The 24,678-nt window shown below is 40.7% G+C and overlaps 1 protein-coding gene across 3 annotated transcripts in view; it reads right to left on the bottom strand.

Annotated features, from left to right (window-relative positions):
* KIF5A (kinesin family member 5A) overlaps positions 1–24,678 on the bottom strand; it is a 250,881-nt gene that overhangs the window by 153,203 nt on the left and 73,000 nt on the right. For all 3 annotated transcript variants that reach the window (XM_082246229.1, XM_082246231.1, XM_082246230.1), the window contains exons 2-3: positions 11,765–11,852; positions 7,792–7,865 (exon numbers count right to left, since the gene is read on the bottom strand). In XM_082246229.1, coding sequence (XP_082102355.1) covers positions 7,792–7,865; positions 11,765–11,852 — 162 coding nt within the window. The remainder of the gene's footprint in view (positions 1–7,791; positions 7,866–11,764; positions 11,853–24,678) is intronic.

Here is a 24,678-nt window from a genome sequence, read left to right as displayed (position 1 = left end):
CATGATACTCCCCCCTACCCTCCCCATCCAAATTCAAAAACACACATATAAATTACTTAACATCCCCCCCCCACTTCATGCCAAAAAAAACACAATACACACCCCAAGGAAAAAAAAAAAAAAAAAAAAAAAAAGAGAGAAGAACGGGGAGGGGGGGGCAGATGAAAGAGAAGAAGAAAAAAAAAGAAAAACCCCCCGCCTCCCCCTCGCCCTAGAGGGTGGGAAGCTCAGCCAATTTACCACTCTACAATCATCATTCTATATCATCCTCATGTATTCCATCTATACTGTCCCTCCTGACGCGCACGTCAGGCTTCTAAGGATCCCTCCACTGACACTCCGTAAGGGGGGCGGGATCAGGGGGAAAAGGACATGGAAAAAAAAAAAAAAAAAAAAAAAAAAAAAAGAAAAAAAAAAAAAAAAGGGGGGGGGAATAGAGGAGACGGGGAAAAGCCCCTTCCTCTACTCTCTAGTCCCCTTCCCTCTCTCCAGTCCACCTTCCTCTGTCCCCGGTCTCCTGGACTTCCTATTTCCGTATTTAGCTTATCAGTCGTAAATATTCCTCTGAGCACGTATATTGTGACCATGCCTGCCATCTAAACCTACAACGTTCTTCCCTGCATGTACGTGCGGCTGTTAACATTTCCATCCTATGAATTTCCCCAATTTTGGCAACCCATAGCCGCACAGTAGGCGGCTGTGTTTGTCTCCACAATGCTGGTATGCAGGCTTTAGCCGCATTCAATAAGTGCGGCAACAAAGAGTTCCTATAATTCTTTACTGAGCTCCCCGTGCCATGTAATAAACACAGCACGGGGTCATCCCGTACCTTGGTCGAGGTTAGGTTCTCTGTTATACGAGCCACCTCATCCCAGAAACTCCTTATTGCTGGGCACGTCCAAAAAATATGCACCATTGTTCCACCCTCCTCTCCGCATCTCCAGCACCTATCCTGATGTTTCCTATCCATTCTGTGTAGTGTTGCTGGAACACGGTACCATCTAGCTAACACCTTATAACTGATTTCTTGATATCTACTAGCTATGGATACCTTATGAGTCAGTCTCAAGATTTTATTTATTTGTCGCTGATTAAAGGAGATACCTAATTCTCCTTCCCATTTTTGCAGGAATTTAAGTGGTTCCGAATCACGCGATGTCCCCAGAAGTGCATATATATGTGATAGTGCATGTGGTATTCTCTCCTCTGCTCTACATAAAGTCTCAAATGGCGTTAGGGGGCGTGGGATATAGCCTGTCTTCTGCATTTGTTTTAAATAATGTCTAACCTGGTAGGCACTGAATGCATCTAAATTTACTTCGGGCCATGCTAGCATTTCTGTCATCGTAGGTGGTTCCCTGTGGGTCCATATGTCACACAATCGTCCTCTACCCCCATTAATTAAACCTATAATTTTAGCATTCGTTCTACCAGGGGGAAAGTTTATGTTATCCCCTAAGGGGGTCATTGGTGATATTGTTGGTGCTACCGAGCTATTTTTTTGTGCTTTAATTGCTTCGCTTACCGTCGCCCCTATCGTCGGATGTAAATGTATTTTATCATTTTTTAATATCGGAGTCCATGGGGCTAAGGCCACTGTTGTATTCATGGCCTCCCTTTCCAATTGCACCCACTGTTTAAAGGTCCCACTGCCGTGCCATTCCATCACTCGCGTCAGGTGCGCTGCTCTATAATACCGCAACAGATCCGGTAACCCTACTCCTCCTCTCACCTTCGGGAGGGTTAAGATCTGCATCCCTATTCGCGGGGATTTTCTGGCCCACACAAAATTTCTGAACACTGCCCTTGCCTGTACAAAATATGTCATCGGGATTGCTATCGGAACAGCCTGGATAGCATACAGTAACCTAGGTAATACGTTCATTTTCACTGCGCTGCATCTCCCAAACCATGACAAAAATAGTGTCTGCCATCTTTGTAGATCTGCTTTAATAGATTTTAAGAGTGGAATGAAATTTGCCTCAAACAAGTCCTTCGGATCTGCTGTAATGTGAATCCCCAGATACACCACCGATTTCTTATTCCACTGAAAGGGAAAGGAAGATCTCATATGGTTCCATCTAGTCCCTAATATAGACACATTCAATGCCTCTGACTTCGACACATTTATTTTGAAGTACGATACTTCCCCATACTCTCTGATAGCCTTTAGGATTGATGGTATTGTTCTGTCAGGGTTTGTAACATAAAAAAGCAGGTCATCTGCGTAGGCTGCCACTTTATGTTGACCTCTACCCACTTGTACGCCCTCTATTTCTGCACTTTGACGGATTTTGCACAGTAAAGGTTCTAACGCCAAGACAAAAATCAACGGCGATAGGGGGCAGCCTTGTCTAGTGCCATTTTTTATCTTGAAAAAACTTGAGCACCCACCATTTGCCCTTACTGCCGCCGTAGGACCGGAGTACAATGATAGGATACACGTCATCATCCATTCCCCTAGGCCTAAGTGTGACAGGGTGGCCCGGATAAAATTCCATGCCACCCTGTCAAACGCCTTTTCCGCATCAACTGATAGCAGCATCATCGGGATTCTCCGCAAACGCACATTATATATCAAATCTATTGTTCGAATAGAGTTATCCCTTGCTTCTCTTGTAGGGACAAAGCCGACCTGGTCGAGATGTATTAATTGTGGTATATATGGCAGGAGTCGATTTGCCAATATTTTAGAAAACAACTTGGTGTCTAAATTTAATAATGAGATTGGGCGGTAACTCCCGCACACCGCGGGGTCCTTCCCTTCTTTCTGGATCAATGTGATGTAAGCTCTCAGAGAATCTGTCGGCATGACCCCTCCCTCCCCGATGTAATTTAGATGTTCCAAAAGGGGGGTCTTTAAATTTGAAAAAAATTGCTGATAGTATAACAGTGATAGTCCATCTGGACCTGGGGCCTTGTGTGGTTTTAACTGAGAGATAGCTGTTTTTAGTTCCTCTTCTGTTATCTTTCCTTCTAATGCCAATGCCTGTTCTGCATCCAGCGATGGCATATCTGTCTTTTTGATATAATTGATCGCCTCATCGAAGCCAGCACCCCCCCTATCAACTGATTCCGATGAGGCGATGTCATATAACTTCTGGTAGAATTTGCTAAATTCTTCGGCAATCTCTGATGATCCATATTTCATTTGTCCCCCGCCTGTTTGAAGTTGTGCAATTACCGTCCGTTTCTGGGGCCCCCTTAGGGCTCTGGCTAACATAGTTCCTGGTTTATCCGAATATTCGTAGTAATGTCTTTTTTGTGACACCAGTACTCTCATGGCTTTTTCATAAAGTAACTCGTTGAGTTTTTCCCTGGCCGCAGTCAGGGGCACTAGATGTTCCATCGCCATCGATCTTTTATGAGTGGCGCTTAATTCTTCTATCTGCGCTAGCAGCTCTGAGATCTTCTCCTCCCTTTCTCGTTTACGTTTTGCTCCCATTCTAATCAACACTCCCCTAATGACGCATTTGTGGGCCTCCCATATGTTCGACGGAGTAACTTCTGGTGTTTTATTTTCCTGGAAATATTTTGTCAGTTCTGCCTCTAACTCTGCTCTTGTCTCTATTCCTTGCACCAGTGATTCATTCAGTCTCCATGATGGTGGCTTTACTGGACCTGCCTCAAAGTTAATTATAATGTGGATGGGGGAGTGATCCGACATGGAGAAAGAGCCAATCTGTGAGGCCACTACTCTAGACAGATCGCCCCTTGAAATTAGGATGCGATCTATTCTAGAGTACCTATTATGTACTGACGAATAGTAGGTAAAATCTTTTTCACTTGGATGCATAATGCGCCAGGGATCGACTAGGTTGAGGAGTGTGATTTCCTTACTAAGTTTTTTAAGTCGGGCATATGAGAGATGTGATGTACCTTGTGATGTATCTAAGAGTGGCTCTGCAGCGTAATTAAAATCCCCCCCCATGATTACCAGCCCTTCTTGAAAGTTTAACATTATTGGTGCCACCAGTGTTAAGAATGAAATCTGATTCTGGTTAGGGAAGTACACATTAATCATAGTAATCAGCCTTTCACCTATCTTACCCTTTACCATCAAGTATCTTCCTTGTGGATCAATACAAGTTTCTAAAAATGTCCATGGAACCTCTTTGGCCACCAATATGCTAACCCCTTTTGATTTAGGAATAGGGGTGGGGGCGTGATAAGACCATGGGAAATCCTTATTTTGTAATTTTGGGATAGATTCTTTTTTAAAATACGTCTCCTGGCAGAAAACTATCTGCCCATGGTTTCGTCTCATGTCTGCCAGGAAGCGTATTCTTTTTTCAGGTGTAGACAACCCTCTAACGTTTAATGACATAATTTTCACTTCCTGCATTTTTCCTGTCTCAAATGATTCTAACCAATTTACTACTTTACTTCTGAATTTTCTTACTCAGCTGTCTTCCTCCCTTTGTCCCCTCCAAGTGCCAATGGCTTTAGGGCTTACTAGGCCTAGGATTTATCCAAAGTCGATAAACTGATCCCTCTGTACAGAAAGCCCCCTAGACCTACTCAGACCTAATAGAGACAGGGGGAGACCGAGTAAAAAAAAGGGACAGAGAGAGAAAGAAAAAAAAGAAAAAAGAAAAAAAAAAAAAAAAAAAAAAAAAAGAGAAAAAAAAAAAAAAGACAGAACAACCCCCCCCTTTTCCACCCCCCCCCCCCAAAGAAGTGCCAGTGGAGCGTGATCCTATTGGTCGACTCTCGACCCTGCGTAACTAGACGCAACCTATTTGGGTGGGCAAATCCGAGGATTCATACCGTGAACAGGAGCAAATCTAACACAACCCACAATATCTGTATCTCCTAATGAGTTGACAAATTAACATAAGCCTGTAGGTGCATTCATTTCCTCCAGTTTAGGATATAAAGAAAAAAACAAAAAGAAAAAGAAAAATGAAAGAAATAAACACACCGACCTCTGCAGGTCCATGTACCCTAGGCATCCGCCCCTGTGTTGCTATCTCTAGGGAGGATTGGGGTTCCCGTATATATTCCCCCCTACCTATACATTCCTGTATCCACCCGCTGTATCAGGATCCCTTTTCTTTTGTAATTACCAAACACATTATTTAACTCCTGAGCCCCCCTAGCTACCTAGTATTGGTGATCCTCCTCCCTCGACCCCCTCCCCCTCCACCATATCACGTATGTGCCCCCTCTGACCTGCTCTGTGCCTCCTATTGGAATTACTCTACCTTTTCTAATCACTCATCTGCTCGTTTCCAAACTCATAGGGCTCCTACTTTCGAAGACCATGCCCAGAGAGTTTTAGACCCAAGAGAGGAACCAAAGCACTAGACCAGCAGGACACCGAGGGGGATAAAGAGAGAACACAAATATAAAGGAAAGAGAACACCGCAAATTACTGCCCTTGAATACCAATTAATCCAGAATAATCATGGCTCCCCAATTACCCCTGGACCCGCATCCTCCCCCGACCGTGACCCCAAGTCAATCCCAGATTAGTCATATATGACTTATATTAATAATAGCTTTATTCTTGTATTGATATTCCTGGGTTCTACTTAAAAGCTGAGGGGCCCAGCCAGTCAGTGACCCTGATCGGCTGAATCTCTAGGAAGGCAAAAAGTCCTGGCAGTTGATCAGGCCAGCGCAGTGTAAAGGTCAGTTCCCCTTTCTTGACTTTTAGATGAAATGGGTGACCCCAGTGATAGATGGCCCCTGCCTTCCGAATTTCCTCCAGTAGGGGTTTCACTGCTGCTCGCATTCTTAGGGTGTTGCTTGATAGATCTGGTAAGAGCCGGATCGTTGCCCCTTCAAACTCAAAGGGGCCCCTATCCCATGCCTTCCTCATTATTTTTTCTTTTAGGGCGTAAAAATGTACCCTAGCCAGGACATCTCGTGGGTATCCCTCGCCCATGCTCCTTGGAGCCCTTACTCTGTGGACCCTGTCCATCTCAGTTGCCTCCAACTGGGGTCTGTCCAGAAGGCTATTAAAAATCTCGGTCATTTTGGCAGATAGGTTGGGTCCCTCCACTGTCTCAGGTAGCCCTCTTAGGCGTATGTTATTCCGCCGATGCCTATTTTCTCCATCATCTTGTTGCAGCTGTATCATGATTAGCTGTTTGGCAAATGATCTCTGCGAAGACTCTATGCTCTCCACTCTCTCTGCCATCTGGGCCTGGTCTTTTTCCACCCCCTCTATCCTTCCATCCATTTTCTGTATCTGACCCCTTAAAGAGTTGATTTCGCTGGTTAATGAGCTGACTATCGAGGCAGCCATTGCAGTTAGATCTTGTTTCGTAGGCATAAGAGATATTAACTCTTTCCATTCAGGAGACTGTATTGATAAATTTTGGGGAGGGGGGGATTGTGCCGTTGACTGTTCCTTTCCCGCCACCGCCATCTGCTCAGCTGTGTCCGCAATGTTCTGAGCCTGTAATTCCTTACTGCTGTTATTATTTTTACTGTCTTTCTTTGATCCTGTGTTCCCTGCTGTTCCAGCCTTTGTTGGAGCCATCCTATACTGTTCCTCCACTCTTTCACAACGTGCTCCCCTTAAAAAGTAAGCGGAGATATCTGTGGACCGGCCTGGTCTCTTTATATTGTACAGTTCACTAGTCTGCATAGGAAATGGGGGGGGGAGAGCAGACATTTACCAGCGTCCGTATCCTTTATCCCTCATATTTCTTAATGGGATGTTATATCTTCCAACCCCCCCCTTTCCTGAACCTCCTCCGTTTGTGAATGTACTCGTGTGGCACGGCCAAACATACAGCTCAAGTTGTAATAGTCTCGGGACTCACCAAGGCCGGTCCCACCGTCTCTGCACGACCTCCAACGTACAGCCTGGTCGTTCCAAGACTCTCCACTCCGCTCTGGGGAAAAGGAGGCTCCACTCCGGTCTAGGCTCGGCTCCTTTGGAACGGCTGCTCTCTGGCGCGCGGTGTGTCACCACGTGTACTCCCTTCCGGGTCTGAGGGGGGAGGGTGCCGCACGCTGTCTGTTGTGGGCGGATGCCTGCCTACGGGTCTCTGGACTCTGCTACGGTCCTCCTCACGGCATCATCCTCTTGCTCCACCCCTCCCTTCTCTTCTAACCATGCACTGCCCACCCATATAGTCAATCTGGCCCCCTTTGTCTCAGACTTGGAACCCTGCTGTATAAAGTGATGATCAAACATCTATTTAGCCTTCTAGTGTACTTTGTGGCTTAATGTAGCCTCAACGTATGGCCATTCTGCTAACTGTCATCCCTTTCTCCAATAAAACTGCTCTGTATGGCAACTGAGGAACATTGGACAACCGAATGCCAGTTGAGAAGGATTAGTCATGAAGTCTTGGAAAGTCATGTCCCAAAAACAAAGTAAATATTAATCACATTAAAATGGACTGCAGGTCACTTTTAACAAGTCAGTTTACCACAAAGTGAGAACTGGGCATAGAAGTTTCTAAGGGTAAAATTCCACATGACAGGTTCACTTTAACTGGGACTGAGGACTGAATATCAAAGGTGTCTGCAGTAGTACCTGCAGGTGAAGTGTGGTACTTTTTCTATTGCTCACTGACCATTTATATAGAAGATAGTATAAAGCCAAATTTTAGTTTACCCTTACAACCCCTTTTCTCTGAAATGCTATATTACCTCTTACTGCTTTGTATACATGCTACCAGTGATGGCGAACCTTGGCACCCCAGATGTTTTGGAACTACATTTCCCATGATGCTCAACTACACTGCAGAGTGCATGAGCATCATGGGAAACGTAGTTCCAAAACATCTGGGGTTCCAAGGCTCGCCATCCCTGTGCTATGCTTACCTCCATGGTGTGGGTCTTCCCAGAGGCGGTCTGCCCATAGGCAAAGATGGTCCCATTATAACCAGCCAGCACATCTGCAAGGAAAAAGAAGGCAGATTGCTGAAGTATATCACTATCATAAGCAGAAATAGTGACATATTTTACACTGAGCAATTTGCTGCAGACAGTATGCAGCAAAACTTTAAGACTTATAGAGTTAAGAAGCATTTGCATTTTTATAGAAGCAATAAATGAATAGTACCTGGGCAATAATATATACAGTATCTCACAAAAGTGAGTACACCCCTCAGATTTTTGTAAATATTTTATTATATCTTTTCATGTGACATACTGAAGAAATTACACTTTGCTACAATGTAAAGTAGTGAGCATACAGCTTGTATAACAGTGTAAATTTGCTGTCCCCTCAAAATAACTCAACACACCGCCATTAATGTCTAAACCGCTGGCTACAAAAGTGAGTACACCCCTAAGTAATAATGTCCAAATTGGGCCCAAAGTGTCAATATTTTGTTGTGCCACCACTGTTTTCCAGCACTGTCATAACCCTCTTGGACATGGAGTTCACCAGAGCTTCACAGGTTGCCACTGGAATTCTCTTACACTACTCCATGATGACATCACGGAGCTGGTGGATGTTAGAGACCTTGCGCTCCTCCACCTTCTGTTTGAGGATGCCCCACAGATGCTCAATAGGGTTTAGGTCTGGAGACACGCTTGGCCAGTCCATCACCTTTACCCTCAGCTTCTTTACCAAGGCAGTGTCGTCTTGGAGGTGTGTTTGGGGTCGTTATCATGTTGGAATACTGCCCTGTGGCCCAGTCTCCGAAGGGCGGGGATCATGCTCTGATTCAGGATGTCACAGTACAAGTTGGCATTTATGGTTCCCTCAATGAACTGTAGCTCTCCAGTTCCAGCAGCACTTATGCAGCCACAGACCATGACACTCCCACTACCATGCTTGACTGTAGGCAAGACACATTTGTCTTTGTACTCCTCACCTGGTTGCCACCACACATGCTTGGCACCATCTGAACCAAATAAGTTTAGCTTGGTCTCATCAGACCATAGGACATGGTTCCAGTAATGCATGTCCTTAGTCTGCTTGTTTTCAGCAACCTGCGGGCTTTCTCGTGCATCATCTTTAGAAGAGGCTTCCTTCTGGGACGACAGCCATGCAAACCAATTTGATGCAGTGTGCGGCGTATGGTCTGAGCACTGACAGGCTGACCCCCCACCCCTTCAACCTCTGTAGCAATGCTGGCAGCACTCATACATCTATTTCCCAAAGACAACCTACGGATAGGATGCTCAACACGTGCACGCAACTTCTTTGGTCGACCATGGCGAGGCCTGTTCTGAGTGGAATCTGCCCTGTTAAACCGCTGTATGGTCTTGGCCACCATGCTGCAGCTCAGTTTCAGGCTCTTGGCAATCTTCTTATAGCCTAGGCCATCTTTATGTAGAGCAACAATTCTTTTTTTCAGATCCTCAGAGAGTTCTGTGCCATGAGGTGCCATGTTGAACTTCCAGTGAGTAGTATGAGAGAGTGAGTGCGATAACACCAAATTTAACACACCTGCTCCCCATTCACACCTGAGACCTTATAACACTAACGAGTCACATGACCCCAGGGAGAGAACATGACTAATTGGGCCTCAATTGGACATTTTCACTTAGGGGTGTACAGGCGGTCCCCGGGTTACAAACATCCGACTTACAAACGACTCCTACTTACAAACGGAGGGAGACAACAGGAAGTGAGAGGAAATCTCCCCCTAGGAACGGAAATTCACCCTGTAAGAGTTCTCATGGGGAAAAAGGTGTCTCCACTGAAGCTTTATCACTAATCCTTGTTTCCACAACAACCCCAAATTTTCAAAATCCAGTTGTCATAGGGACAGAAAGTGAGGTGAAATCTTCTGAACAGGGGTACAGACAGCAAAACAAATGTTACAGGGGTGTTAACCCTTCTCTAAGCTACCCAAAAAACTTAAAAATGTTTTTTTTGGCTGGAGCTACACTTACAAATATGTATATGTTCCGACTTACAAACAAATTCGACTTAAGAACGAACGTACAGTCCCTATCTTGTTTGTAACCCGGGGACCGCCTGTACTCACTTTTGTTGCCAGTGGTTTAGACATTAATGGCTGTGTGTTGAGATATTTTGAGGGGACAGCAAATTTACACTGTTATACAAGCTGTACTCTTGCTACTTTACATTGTAGCGTGTGTTATTTCTTCAGTGTTGTCACATGAAAAGAGAACATAAAATATTTACAAAAATGTGAGGGGTGTTCTCACTTTTGTGGGATACTGTAGATAACATTTTTTATTTCTATTTTGTAGAGTAATTAGCCCCAGATCTGCATTATTTCCTTCACCCAACAGAAAGGCAGCATGAAATTTAAATTTGATCAGGTAATTGTCACATTTTAACACCATTGGGTATACACAGTCACATCTGGCCAACAAATCCTGAGGAAAATAATGCTTTGACAGGTTGGCAAATGTTCATTCATGATAAATCCCAACCATTCCCCCCCAATAAGCCTGAGCTAGTGGAAAATCTATGTGCTGCTACATACTCTTCCTTTTGGTAGAAACCTGATAGCTCAACGAAGCAAAGTGTTCATGTTTATAACCTGTGATTTACTCAATAACCTTCATGTCTTAAATGCTAGCAGCAACTTCCACTAGTTAGATGGGAAAGGTATCATCTAAGAAATAATTTCATTTTTTATTTATTTCATTTTTAAAGTGCTACAATCATGCTTTCTTCCTTTAAAGAGCCATATAATTATTTATGGTTTAGCTTAAAGCACAACTTGAATCCCTTCCCACCTGCCCCTGCATCCCTTTAAATAGTTTGCAACACCCAGAGGGGTGGGATAGTTTGGGGATCATGTGACCACTGTCACAGTGGTCACATGATCAAAGGCCAATCCCACCTGGAGCCTGAACGTGGCCTGCGACTTTGTACTGAGAATTCACAGTGAGCAAGCTCCCAGCACATAAATAACAACTGCCCACTGGTGCATATGTTACACATAGTTACATAGTTAGTCTGACTGAAAAAAAATCATCTCATTCAACCAATAGAAAAAAAAAACAACACACATACACACATATAGAAAACCTCTATATGCTCAATCCTATACCCTCAGTTGATCCAGAAGAAGGTAAAAAACACCAATGAAGTATGATCCAAATTGCTCCAGCAGGGAAAAATATATTTCAACTACCCCTGGTAAAAAATACCTATAAATATAAGTATCCAATTATATTTTGTGCATTTAAGAAATAATCCAGGCCTTTTTTTTTAAACAATCTACTGAGCTAGCCCTAACTATTACTTGAGGGAGTCTATTTCACATTTTCACAGCTCTTACTGTAAAGAAGCCTTTCTGTGCGTGAAGGTTAAATCTCTTAAATCCCTTGTCCTTTGTTATGGCCCTAAAGTGAATGTCTCTACAACAAGTTCACTATATGGACTTCTTATGTATTTATACATTGTGATCACATCCCCCTTAATCTCCTCTTCTCAAGACAGAATAAATTCAGGTCAGCTTAACTGTCCCTAAAGCCAAGCACCTCCATGCCTCTTATCAGTTTGGTTGCCCTTCTCTGTACTTTCTCCAGTACCCGATATCCTTTTTGTGAACTGATGCCCAAAACTGAACTGCATATTCCAGATGAGGTCTTACTAATGATTTGTACAGGGGGCAGAATGATGTCTACCTCTCTTTAGAGTCTATACCCGTTTTTATATAAGAAACTATTTTGCTTGCTTTAGAAACTACAGCTTGGCTTAAATGCTATTACATGTCCAAGATTACAGCATCATAGCAGAGGAAGGAAGACAATCTTGGGTTGAAAGGAGGACAACGCTGGACTCCAAGTTCATCTTTAATTTAGCCTTATAAATAATGACATAAATTACTTAATGATAAGAGGATGAAACAATTACCTTTAACAATTTGCATGGCGCAGGCATGGTAGACTTGCTCCTGAGTTGTATTTGGAGGAAACACTCGGTCAAAAACATATGGTTTTCCCTAGGACAGATAACACAAAAATAAGGTTAACATAATTTAACTAAATAAAAAGTGTTAGGCAGGTGAGAAGAAATGCTGTCATAAGAATGCATTAAAAAATATATACTTTAATATACTCATATTAGTAAACCTTTAAAGCCAAACTCCACTGAAGGGTTACTGCCCTTGTCATGTCGTCATGTTGTGATTGAGGATTGAGCCTTCCTGTACTGGTGAATCCAATTTCCTTTTTTCCTTTTTCTGGTGTCGTCAAAGACAAAAAAAGACTCCCCAGTGGAGTCTCAGACCGTAATAAAAACTGATAAAAGTTCAAACATTCCTCTACTAATTCAAAACTAAAAAAGGAAAAATTTTAACTGGATGTGAGCTAACCAACAGTCTCAACCAAATCAATCCACAGAGCCACTGCAGGCTGTCAAGAAAATAATATATAATAATAAAATAATATTGATAATATATTGTATGTGTTAGCTCTCCATTTTAAAAGTTACTGACATCTGCACTAATACACAATAACATGCATTTTGAAATTAAGTTGATGTGTATTTGTAAGGTGCATTAAAACCACTATATTCTATCACCACGTAAAGTGACTCTCCAAAGATAGCAGTATTTTAAGTGTAATAACCCGTGCAACATGCTTTATAAACTGATTTTTACAGACCAAAACCCTAAAAGTGTAGTAACATAATTTATGTGCAGTAAACAATCATGTGTACAGTATATATAAAACCTGTTGCCCAAGGTTCAGTAAAAGTTCTCTACATGGAAATCCCTTAAATTGGATTGAACTAATTTTCTGGTGTAGTAGCTGGTGTTTAGGACTGCAATATGTGGATGTTAATGCTAATGCAGTATCTTTGGTGGTCTTTTGTAATCAACACTGCAGATGTGCCTCCTCCCTTGACCTGATAGCTTTTATGCAGTGTGGGACCCAGGGGCTATTTGGGCCTTTCTCTTGCTTTGTCCCTGCTCCTGTCTCCTGGCGTGGCATGTGTCAGGTGGACTGGTGAGAAATTAAAAAGATTGCTATACTTATTTTGAGACCAGAAGAGTTCTGAGGAAGGGAATATTTCCATTGAAACACATAGACCTTGGTTCTCTTTTTGTATTAGCAATGTATTATTCTTGCAGTCTTATATTTGCACATTATAATGATAAATATTTGAGATTATGTTTTTATGTCCACCTTGGGGTGGTTTATCAGCAATTTTTAATAAAAACAATATTTTCTGTATCCTTATGTGATATTATTTTTGTGAGTCACCATCAGAGGTATATCCTAAGTCCCCTTTATTTTTGGCTGGAGTAGTGCATCCATATGAGTTGGGGAATGATACCTCCTATGGTACTAATACCTATACCAACATTCCACCTCCAATTTTGGTTTTGGCACTGACCAAGGTTTCCCCCCCCCCCTACAAAAAAAAAATAGTTTAAACTCCAAAACAGTTATTCGATTTAACACTGTATATGCCTTATTTAAAGAGATTCTTTTTTAATAACAGAATAAGAAATGTCTCTTTTTAGAAGGATTGGTTGAAATGAATGCTGCATGATGTACTAATGGCAAAATCAATTATATAATTTTAAAATGCTTTCCCTTACAGCTAAAAGCAGCCATCGCAATGACTACAGAAGAATGGTAATGGAATGTTCTGATCCATTGAATTAATCTGACTGCCAATTTATGGGATCAAGAAGGGCTTTTTCACCTATAAGGTAACACTTGGTCTCAATTTTAATGGGGAGGGGCTACTATTTTCCAAACCAGGGATGCATTACCTATTTATTTCCCCTATTCATATAATTGTTCTTGTCTGAAGGACAAATTCAAGGTTACCATATTAATGTGTGAGATGGGTAATTGTTAATTATAAGTTTGAACGATTACTCTCTAAGAAATGTAAATTACTCTTTTTGAAGTTCCTAAATATTATGAAAATCGATTTGTTCTCGTGGTCACCGTTCTTTGTGTGCCATATACACTGGTCTCAGTCCTAGCTATATATATATATATATATATATATATATATATATATATATCAAACTATAAATTGTTTTTTTTTTTTACTTTTTAAAGTAATACATTTTAAAGTGATGTTTTCCATAGCTGTTGATTATACTGTATATACAAAATGATTATCAATGTAGCTTCCCTCCTCTGTTAGGTTAAATTTAGTTTATTAGCTTCTTTGTAGTCAGTGGAGTCAAGATCTGTTTTTTTGGTCAGGTCAGGGTTTATTAGGCTTAGTAATTGATTGCTCCTGACTGTTTCTCAAGGGAGCTTCCAGAAGACAGAGCAGGAAGGGTCAATCACTCAGTTGTGAATATTTATCAGATCTCAGCCAGTCCCTGGGAGGGGGTATTCAGAAGGTGACTGAGAGAGGTGATAAATATTTAGGAGGTCATTCCAGAGTGTTATTTCCTCTACAAGGAGGGTTCCAGTTCTTTCTTGGATACTGGCCCTAGGAGGCAGCTAGTGTGAGACAAGAGTTGCAGTTTGGGACCCTAGCTGGAGCTGGGCTGAGGGCCTGAAGAAGACTGATGGAAGATTTCTTGCTGGAGGGCGCTATACTGGAGTTCTGGTGTGGAGAAGGATCTTTTTGTCTTACTAAAGAATGTCACATAGAAGCAGAGTGGCAGTCAGCTCCTGGGACTTTGTGAGCGCTTTCATGTGTGCCTGCAGCTATGAGGATTTCTCCTGAGAAGTTTGTCCTTCTGTTGATTTCTGATATTGTTTTGGAGTATCCTGCCCCCTATCCCCCCTCCTGTTCAAGATTTCTGAAATATATTCACAAAAAAGACATTGTCTAGACTGAGCCTGTGTTTTTAGTGTGTAAGGAACTGTGTATGTGGCAGGAAGCCTCTGCACTATCAAGGGAGACCTCTCTGGGGGTGAGTGCTAAATGCCCTTTTCTAATAAGACAAAAAACATAATGTTAAGGAGTTTGCTCTCAGACTGTCTCTCTTAATTGAAACTCTGTGTGAAGTGGTACAAAGCAGGAAGGTAGAAGAATGGGTCGCTTTTTTATTCCACTGTTAGTGCAATCCGAGCTTCAGCTTTTATGTTCTGTAAATACCAGGCTTTTTCAGCAAAGCAATTACAGTTAGTTAAGTATACATGTGAAAAGAAGCTCAAGCTCAAAGGCTCAACTTGCTGACTGGAAATAGTAAACATAAAAAATTCACAGAATATATTTCATATTTACCTGGATAAAAAAAAACATCTATAATTTGTAACCTTGAAGATAATAAAGAAAATATATGCAAACAAATTAAATATTCCTTTATTGATTCACAAGGACACAAACCCACATATCGATATCAATTCAGACATTGCTTAAAGTGATTATAAAGTCTTGTTTTTTTTTAAATAACAAGCATGTTATACTAACTTGCCTGCTCTATGCAGTGGGTTTTACACAGAGCAGCCCGAATCCTCCTCTTTTCAGGTCCCTCTTCAGCACTCCTGGCACCTCCCTCTTGTTGAGTACCCCCACAGCAAGCAGCTTACTATGAGGGCACCCGAGTCGAGTCACAGCTCCCTGTGTCCATTCAGACACTGAACCGTGACCTGGCCCCACCTCCTCTCTCTCCTGATTGGCTGAATTATTTTGATTGACAGCAGCAGGAGCCAAGCGTGCAGCGAATGAGGAAGGGAGTCCCAGGCAGCTTAGACACTCCTGCAACATTGCTGGATAAAGACTGGTTCAGGTAAGTAATAGGGGGGCTGAAGGGGGCTGCTGCACACATAGAATGCATTAAGATAAAAAAAAAAACCTTTTGCCTTTACAATCGCTTTAAATTAGAACTTTACCCATAACAGTTTGATAACAATTAGGGTTCTACATTAATAAATATGAACCATACGTTCTACATTAATAAATATGCTACCAAAATTAGTGTGTGCTGTAAATTGCCTCCAGCATTGCTCCTGTTTTTTTGGTGGAGGCCATTATTTTGTTGAAGCCCAGAGCAGTCACTTCCTTATTGGAAACTCTCCCCCTCTCTTTGGTTTCAAAAACTATATGTCACTTTCTTCAATTAAAACATGTAAATTTCCAGCCTTGACTTTATGTCTTGGCTCAAATAAAGAGGAAGGCTCAAGTTTTAGAGTGCTGAAGTTCACAGATCTGCAGATGAGGGAGAAAGGGCAGAAAATCAAGGAGATGAGATAAGACAATATCCTTGTAAGTTTAACTCTTTTTTGTCTCCCTGGCAACAGAGTTTGTCCTTTTACCTCTCCTGCTTTTTTTCCTCTCTCCCTAATCTGTGTTCTCCCAGCACAGTCTGTGTCATTCCTGTTGCTTTTTCCCCTTCAGCAACAGTAAATCTTAAAGCTGACAGCTAATCAGCCTCTACTGGCTATGATTTTAGGCACAATGCTAAGAATAGAGAGCAACTGAGCATGTGCAGAGCAGGGTGAGACAGTTCCTCACTGGACTGTAAACAGTATAGGCATGTATTTTTAATGTTTTACAAAGCTATGCTTGAAGAAAAGGCCAGCCTGAAGTGATCTATCAGGACCTAATTTTCTGACTAAAGTTCCACTTTAAGGTGGCTGCAGCTCTATTAGTGCAAATGCAACAACATAGTTGAGTACTGTCTGCATAATTTTTTGTCCTGAAAATGTAACTAAGTGCTAATAAAAAAGTATCATGGACATTACACATTTCAGACATTGGAATACTACGAAAGTGTAAAATAGTAGAACTGTTGTCCATAGCAACCAATGTTAGAAAAAAAAAAAAGCAGTTGAGTCTGGTTGGTTGGTTTTTCATTTGTATATATTTCTCTAATATTGGGGTGTTATCTTTTTATAGTATCAGTTCATTCAAATTACAGAAAGAATGATATTGCCAAAGGAGTCTGCTGCATGTATGTTGGCAAATGTATTTAGGATATTGTATATGTTTATGCATACACACAGTTTTTTTTTAATGTGAACATAGGTGTGGACTAGGCTTAACACAGCTGGTAGAGCAGTTGCATTTTACACATCAAAAGGGTCAAAGAAGTTACCGATATGGGATTGTAAAATGTAAATTTGTCTTGTCAGACTTGGAAGGAATCATAAAGACAATGAATGCAAGATAACTGAACATCAAAAGGGGTCATAAGTAGTTATTGTTTATGGTAAATAACATTCTTCAAATAGTTACCTGTTCATCTAATTAGTAGTAAAATAATGCAAGTTAGCACATTTCTAGAGGTTCTTTATGACTGAAGCTAGTCTATGACCAAGAGGCATTACCTGTCACCCAGAAGGACAAAAGCAGACAACAGTCCTAATAAAACTGGCCAATCAGAATTGCTTGTCCTTGTTACCCATTGGGGATGATGTGTATATTAGGGCAGGTTCTTTTTGGCTAAATTGTGACAGAAGGAACTGGGTCATTTGAAGATGTCTGAATGTTGCACAAATGTTCCAAGTATCTTTTCATCTATTTTTTCTGTACTTCTGATGTCTGAATGCTGCACGAATATTCCAAGTATCCTGTTATCTATCTTGTCTGTACCTCTGTTGGCTGTTATGATGTCCAAATGAATGCATCTCTCTGGATGAACTGAATTGCCGTGGGAATAACTTGAATTATAAATATTAATCATTATCCTACTACTATATGACTACATCTGCAAATTTCAATGTGATACCCCCCCCCCCCCCCCTAAAATGTGCAAAACATGCCTATTACTAAAGGGTCTATTAACAGCATTATGACGTAAGATGTTAGAAGGTAGTCTGTATAATTACAGGTCAGCAAAAAAGCCAGATAGAGATGAATTAAAATCAGAGGATCATAATATAGATTATTTCTAGCTAAAAAGACATTACTCCAACAGCTAATATTCACTAAATTATTCACTATCCTTCTGGCTTAGCACACAATTACAGCCAAAAGTTCAGTCTTGGATGCTCCAGGCCATCATGAATCAAAGTGCAACAAAGCAACACTTTCCAACACTTTCCATAATTGGGTAACTTAAGATCATCTGCAGAACCCTTACTTTGCTCCAGAGTTTACTATAATGTTAGGTCTGTTTAAAATTGAATTGCAGTCATGTAGAAAATGTTAGGTGATGGAGTGGTACTAACATTTTTGTCTGAAAATATAAATCCCATATTATCCACTTTCCCTCTTGAGGAATTGTTTTATTTTATTTTTTTGACACATTTGCATTTTTGGCTATAAAATTATTTTATCCCCTAGACCATAATATATTTTCTGAAAGGAGAGGCCTTGTAAAATAAAAAGATTGTTGCAATTTTTTATGTCATTGTCAGACGGAGACAGAAATTGCAGTTAAAATCACACCTTTAATGAAATGACAAAAAAACACAGTTTAGAAACGCAGTAAAAAAAAAAAAAAAAGCCAGGGTTTGGATGCCAGTGCAGGTAATCAGACAAGCCGGGGTCAAGAAACCTAAAGTCAGCATAGTCAGAAGCATAAATTAGAAACAGGAATCGGAAGGGAAGTAAGCCAGGCCAAATCATACACAGGAGCACAGAAAGGAAAGCACTTAGAGATCATAGACCATGCAAAGGCAAGGAGGAAATGAGCTAAGCTCCTTAAATAACAAAAAAGGGGCTGGCTGTAGGCTGGACTAATAAGGCAGTAACCAGATGAGTCACTGTGATAAAAATGAGTGGCTTGCAATAACTAACAGCTAAGCAGCTTATGAGCACTGAAAGAAAAGAGCTGCTCGGTAAGTAGCAGGAGCCCAGCCCTAACAGTAATATAATATTTGCTCAATTGTCTTATCAAATGCATATTTTCAAGAAAAGGTACACTGATGAATTTTAGTGCAAAGAAACACAATAAAATAATCAGATTTTGGTAGAATATAACAGAAGAGTTGCGTCGAGTAAATACATACCAAACACATCAAGTCAAGTAAAATTGCATGTGCCCATGATATCACAAAAACTATAGTACCTAAAATACACTAATGAATTTTCTTGCAAAGAAACACAATGAAATACTCAATTTTTTGTAAAACCTAAAAGAAAGGTTGCATTGAGTCAACAGATACCAAACACGCCATGTCAAGTAAAATTGCATGCGCCCATGATATCACAAAAAACGATGGTTCGCAAAATTTTCCATAGGCAACGCTTTAAAACCTTTACATTTCATTAGTTTAGAGCTGACCATGAATTATGGTTCTAGAATTATTGTGATACCACACATGTGTGATACAATCGTAGTCTACATACACATGCACACCCTGAGTATTTCCATTTGGGGGTATGTGCAGGGTGACAGTGTTATGTTTAATTTTTTTCTTTACTTTTTTATTTCAAATTTTTTTCATTTAATTTATTGCTTTCACAAGGGGACTAATAAGCCCCTATGTGATGGCATTGGGCATTGGGCAGGTGACTCTTTATGGAGACATCGGGGGTCTACTAGACCCCCAATGTCTCCCCGTCCTCCAATGTAGCTAATTAGGTACAGATTGTACTTTAACAGCTGTTTCCCTGGCTACAGTAGGGGGAGTGGGGATCGCCACACCACCTGCATTGTAAAAGTAATGAGATGCCTGTACAGCTGTCTAGACCGCTTTTACATGACAGCCAGCTGAAAAAATGGTAACAAGCTAATGGCTTGTTTTAAACCCCTCACTCTCAGGATGTACATAGTATGTCCAAATAGGTGAAGTAGTTAGAGTGACACTAAATGATATCCCTATTCTTCAAACAATAATCCACACCCATCCACTACCTAATGGCCCTATAATCTTTTTTTTGTAAATTTTGTTTGTTGAATTTAAAAAAAAGGTAAGGTTTACAAAACAAAGCCTATTTGGCATACCCAGGCTTGAGAAAACAAGTAATTGGCAACCAAAGCCTAAGGCAACCTTACTCAAAACTGCTGATATGCATCAAGCAAATGTCAGAAGACAATTCTCCCACAGTATACTGAGTTAATTAGTATAGGATAAGAAGAAACAGGTCAGTACTAATCATGGGGGCAATGCCGTTGAGACAAACAGTATCCCCAGACCCCACCCAGATGACCCATACCTTACAAAATGTATTGGGGCATCCCCTAGATTCATATATTAATTTTTACAATGGTATCATTCTATTAACAACGGATTTCTAGAAGTCTAAAGAAGGGGCCTGAGGAGATTTCCATTCAAGGAGTATAGACTTACGATCAAAATTCTCATGGTCCTGAAGGTAGCTAGTAAATGGAATAGACATAATATACAAATGTTAATGGATAAGGGTACCTAAACGGTAGTAACTGAACAAATGCACTGATAAATTTCAGTCCAAAATAGTCTAATACTCGGACAATCCCAAAAAACATGTACATGGTAGGTTCTTCCGAACAGTACCAGCATATTAATCTATTTTTCATGAAAAAATGTTTTACTGTGTTTTTCTGCCTCTTTGTAACATCCTCAGTGAGCACCTGAACCTCCCCTTTCCCCCCTCACTTTGTTTGTTTGGAACAAGCAGTGTGCATTAGTTGTTCTCATGTGCACTTCTGTATGCAGACTAAAAATAGTTACATAGTCCTTGGTTCATTTTGTGAGCGGGCATAGAGGATAGCTACATTCCTACATACAGTGGGACCATAAAGAAGGAACATAGCCACCCTCTAACAGGAAGTCAGATCACATCAGCAAAAAACAGATAGAATAGAAAATAGGGTACTTTTTTGCGTTAAAGTGATTGTAAAGCCTCATTTTTTTTCTATAAAAATAACAAACATGTTATACTTACCTGCTCTGTGCAGTGGATTTGCACAGAGCAGCCCAGATCCTCCTCTACTTGGGTCCCTCTTGGTTGCTTCTGGTCCCTTCCTCCTGTTGAGTGCAGCTTGCTGTGGGGGCACCCCGAGCTGAGCCGCAGCTCTGTATATCCATTCAGACAGGGAGCCGTGGTTCAGCCCCACCCCCTCTCTCTCCCCATTGGCTAACTAATTTTGACAGCAGCGGGAGCCAATGGCACTTGTGGACATCGTTGAATCGAGAGGTGGCTCAGGTAAGTATAAGGGGGGCTAAGGGGGCTGCTGTACAACAAAGGTTTTTTTATCTTAAGGCATAGAATGACTTCTGACATTACAACCACTTTAAGAATACATACACAACCTTTTTTTTTTTTTTTTTTTTTTTTAAACCAGAGTTTAGAGTCACTTTGATGCTTTACTTTTCACTGGTATCAGTTTCAGCTCAACAATTGGCTCCTGCTAAACTGTCTGGTTGCAAAATGGTAATAAAGGCAATGGCCAGAGGGAGGGATTAAGGAAAACAGTCTCTATCAACTAAGTGACACCCACTACATGATGTGCAATGTGTTTAGGGATGGAAGTGTGTGATGGTTACTCTGTCCAATCACAAAGAAACTGCTGCACAAAATGGCGAGCAGCATCCCCCTGCTGGCCTGCTGTCAATAGTGGAGACTGAAGATGATTTCAAATATGTAGGATCCAGGATCATTTTCAGAATTGTGTAAAGCCTGAAGAAAGGATCGAATGCATCCTACAAGCTTGCATCTTTTAAAGATCAGGTTTACCCAAAAACGGGGTAACACCTAAACTCCAAACGTTCTTCAAATACAAAGCTTTGGAATTTTGATACCTCTCAACTGCCTCCCCTTTGGTAGGATTGTCCCTTTTGTGGAACCAAATCCCTCTGTCCCTATTTTAGTTGTTGCTCCTTTTTTGTCTGATAAGTAGAGTTTATAAAAAGATATCTTTAATATAAGTAATACTAAATAAAAGTGTTTGCTACAACAAACCTTTCATCCAACCTCCAAATGATGAAAAAAAAAAATGTTTTGGTTTAACCCAGGGCTCATCAAATTTGAAGAATATGGGGGCCTTATCAGCCATCACCAAGGAGTTGCAATATTTAGTATATTTTAATGCTACAGATGCAGAAATCCTAGATGAAAAGATGGTCAGAGACTGGGGACATGCTACAGAGATCATCACTTTACAAATTAATCCTTCCTATTCCACTGCGGACTGATGGGGTCCAAGGGCTACACAAGGATATATATATATATATATATATATATATATATAAAGACCTGAGACTGGGACAGAGATTTGTCTTCCAACAAGACAATGATCCAAAACATAAAGCAAAATCTACAATGGAATGGTTCACAAATAAACATATCCAGGTGTTAGAGTGGCCAAGTCAAAGTCCAGACCTGAATCCATTCGAGAATCTGTGGAAAGAACTGAAAACTGCTGTTCACAAACGCTCTCCATCCAACCTCACTGAGCTCGAGCTGTTTTGCAAGGAGGGATGGGCAAAAATTTCAGTCTCTCGATGTGCAAAACTGATAGAGACATACCCCAAGCGACTTACAGCTGTAATCGCAGCAAAAGGTGGCGCTACAAAGTATTAACTTAAGGGGGCTGAATAATTTTGCACGCCCAATTTTTCAGTTTTTTATTTGTTAAAAAAGTTTGAAATATCCAATAAATTTCGTTCCACTTCATGATTGTGTCCCACTTGTTGTTGATTCTTCACAAAAAAATACAGTTTTATATCTTTATGTTTGAAGCCTGAAATGTAGCCTTGCACAGTGCTCCTTGGGATGTTTAAAGCTTGGGAAATCTTTTTGTATCCAAATCCGGCTCTAACCTTCTCCACAACAGTATCTCGGACCTGCCTGGTGTGTTCCTTGTTCTTCATGATGCTCTCTGCGCTTTAAACGGACCTCTGAGACTATCACAGTGCAGGTGCATTTATACAGAGACTTGATTACACACAGGTGGATTCTATTCATCATCATTAGTCATTTAGGTCAACATTGGATCATTCAGAGATCCTCACTGAACTTCTGGAGAGAGTTTGCTGCACTGAAAGTAAAGGGGCTGAATAATTTTGCACGCCCAATTTTTCAGTTTTTTATTTGTTAAAAAAGTTTGAAATATCCAATAAATTTCGTTCCACTTCATGATTGTGTCCTACTTGTTGTTGATTCTTCACAAAAAATACAGTTTTATATCTTTATGGTTGAAGCCTTAAATGTGGCAAAAGGTCGCAATACTTTCGCAAGGCACTGTATATATATATATATATATATATATATATATATATATACATACATAAATCCATTTTTATAACTTCTATAATTTCTATAATTATATATATTTTAATTATTTGCACCCTCCTGATTTCCTCTACTACTGCATGTTTTTTAAACTGAATATTTTTTCGTGTTTTCTCAAAATCTCATGTTCTATAGTGTGTTGTAAGATCCTTTGTTAGGCTCCACAAACAATTAAATCATATTTTATAGACTTTTTTAGAGTGATCACTAATGATTTCAAGGAAAAGTTCCCTTTATTGTTTTCTGTGTTCCATATGGCAGGCTTTTTTCTGTCTCTTACAGATTTCCAAGGGACTAATTTAGCTGAAGGTTTTGCTTGATTTCTTATCACAGTGTGAAATAAACACAGCTGCCATTCCTGTTGGCACCATAAATTATACTATGGCCAATCATAATGCCACTCACTGCCTTTTCTGTTGTTTCCAGCTTGCAGCGGTATTATATGTTTTGCAGTAGGTGGCTTTTACCTGCTTGAGGGCCCATCTGCCTTTCTGATCTCCAGGGCTAAAATTAAAATTGTATTTAAGAAATATTAAAACACAGCTTATATATAAGGAGAACTCTCAGCTGCACCGAGTGACAGAGGAAACAGTGATATATTGCCCAGAACACAAGTGGCCTGCTTGGGGAGTGCCATTTGCATATCGCTGATTACACATCCTCAGGTTGAGGTTGCTATATTTCTTTGCCTTGCTTAAATCAACGGAGCTGATGAGATTCTCTATTCCTGGAGCCCGTAGCTGTCTGTGCTGGAAATCCGCATCCGGAGCTGTCCAAAGCCTGAAATCTCTTTTCACTTTCCGCAGGGACTCAACTACCCTGACACTCTATTAGGGTCAACAATAACCAGCTACCCAGGCTGGCTGGGAACACACTTGCTGCAAATTATGTACAAAGGGAAAACGGGAAGGCTAAAATTAGAATATACACGGGAGAGAGCATTTTATAGTTGGCTAAAGTCAATATAAAAGTCACGCTTGAGGTAGCAATGCTTTTTATCTGTTTTGTGCACATACAGTTATCTATCTTCTCTGTCAGTAACTATTTTCTAACTCAAATTAATTTAACAAGCTTTGTTCTCAGTGACCCAGAATATAAAAATGTATATAAATAAAGATCTTGTAATAAGAAGATTAGCAAGATAATGAAATTGTATGAAATCAATATAAAAGCCTCCAGTACATCTTCTTAGTCTAGCAAGATCTGCGCTTGTTAGTTTTATTGTAATTTACAGCGCTGCATGTTTTAAATGACTGCATTTGTACTGTCTGCAAATAAAGTGAGTGTATAATGGCTGCTGTCCAGAACCCAAACAAGCAGGACGGTATGTGAAACAGATCCAGTCTCCTGCCCCAGCCCTAAATTGACAACATTATTTACTGTATATCTTTCAAATGATGCAACCAAATAACAAAAAATGCCCCCCCACCAGAACAAATCAGTGCAAACCCTTTTAGTTGGTTGTACATTTTTATTTTTACTATTATTTTTATGTTTAATACATACACTATATTGTCAAAAGTATTGGGACGCCTGCCTTTACACGCACATGAACTTTAATGGCATCCCAGTCTTAGTCAGTAGGGTTCAATATTGAGTTGGCCGCCCCTTTATAGCTATAACAGCTTCACCTCTTCTGGGAAGGCTGTCCACAAGGATTAGGAGTGTGCCTATGGGAATGTTTGACCATTCTTCCAGAAGCACTTTTGAGGTCAGGCACTGAAGTGGTCGAG

This window comes from Pelophylax lessonae (genome assembly GCF_965119305.1).
Source record: "Pelophylax lessonae genome assembly, chromosome: 2".
NCBI classification, from domain to species: Eukaryota; Metazoa; Chordata; class Amphibia; order Anura; family Ranidae; genus Pelophylax; species Pelophylax lessonae.
Note: the sequence above shows the minus strand (reverse complement) of the source record. Positions and strands in the feature narration are given on the sequence as shown.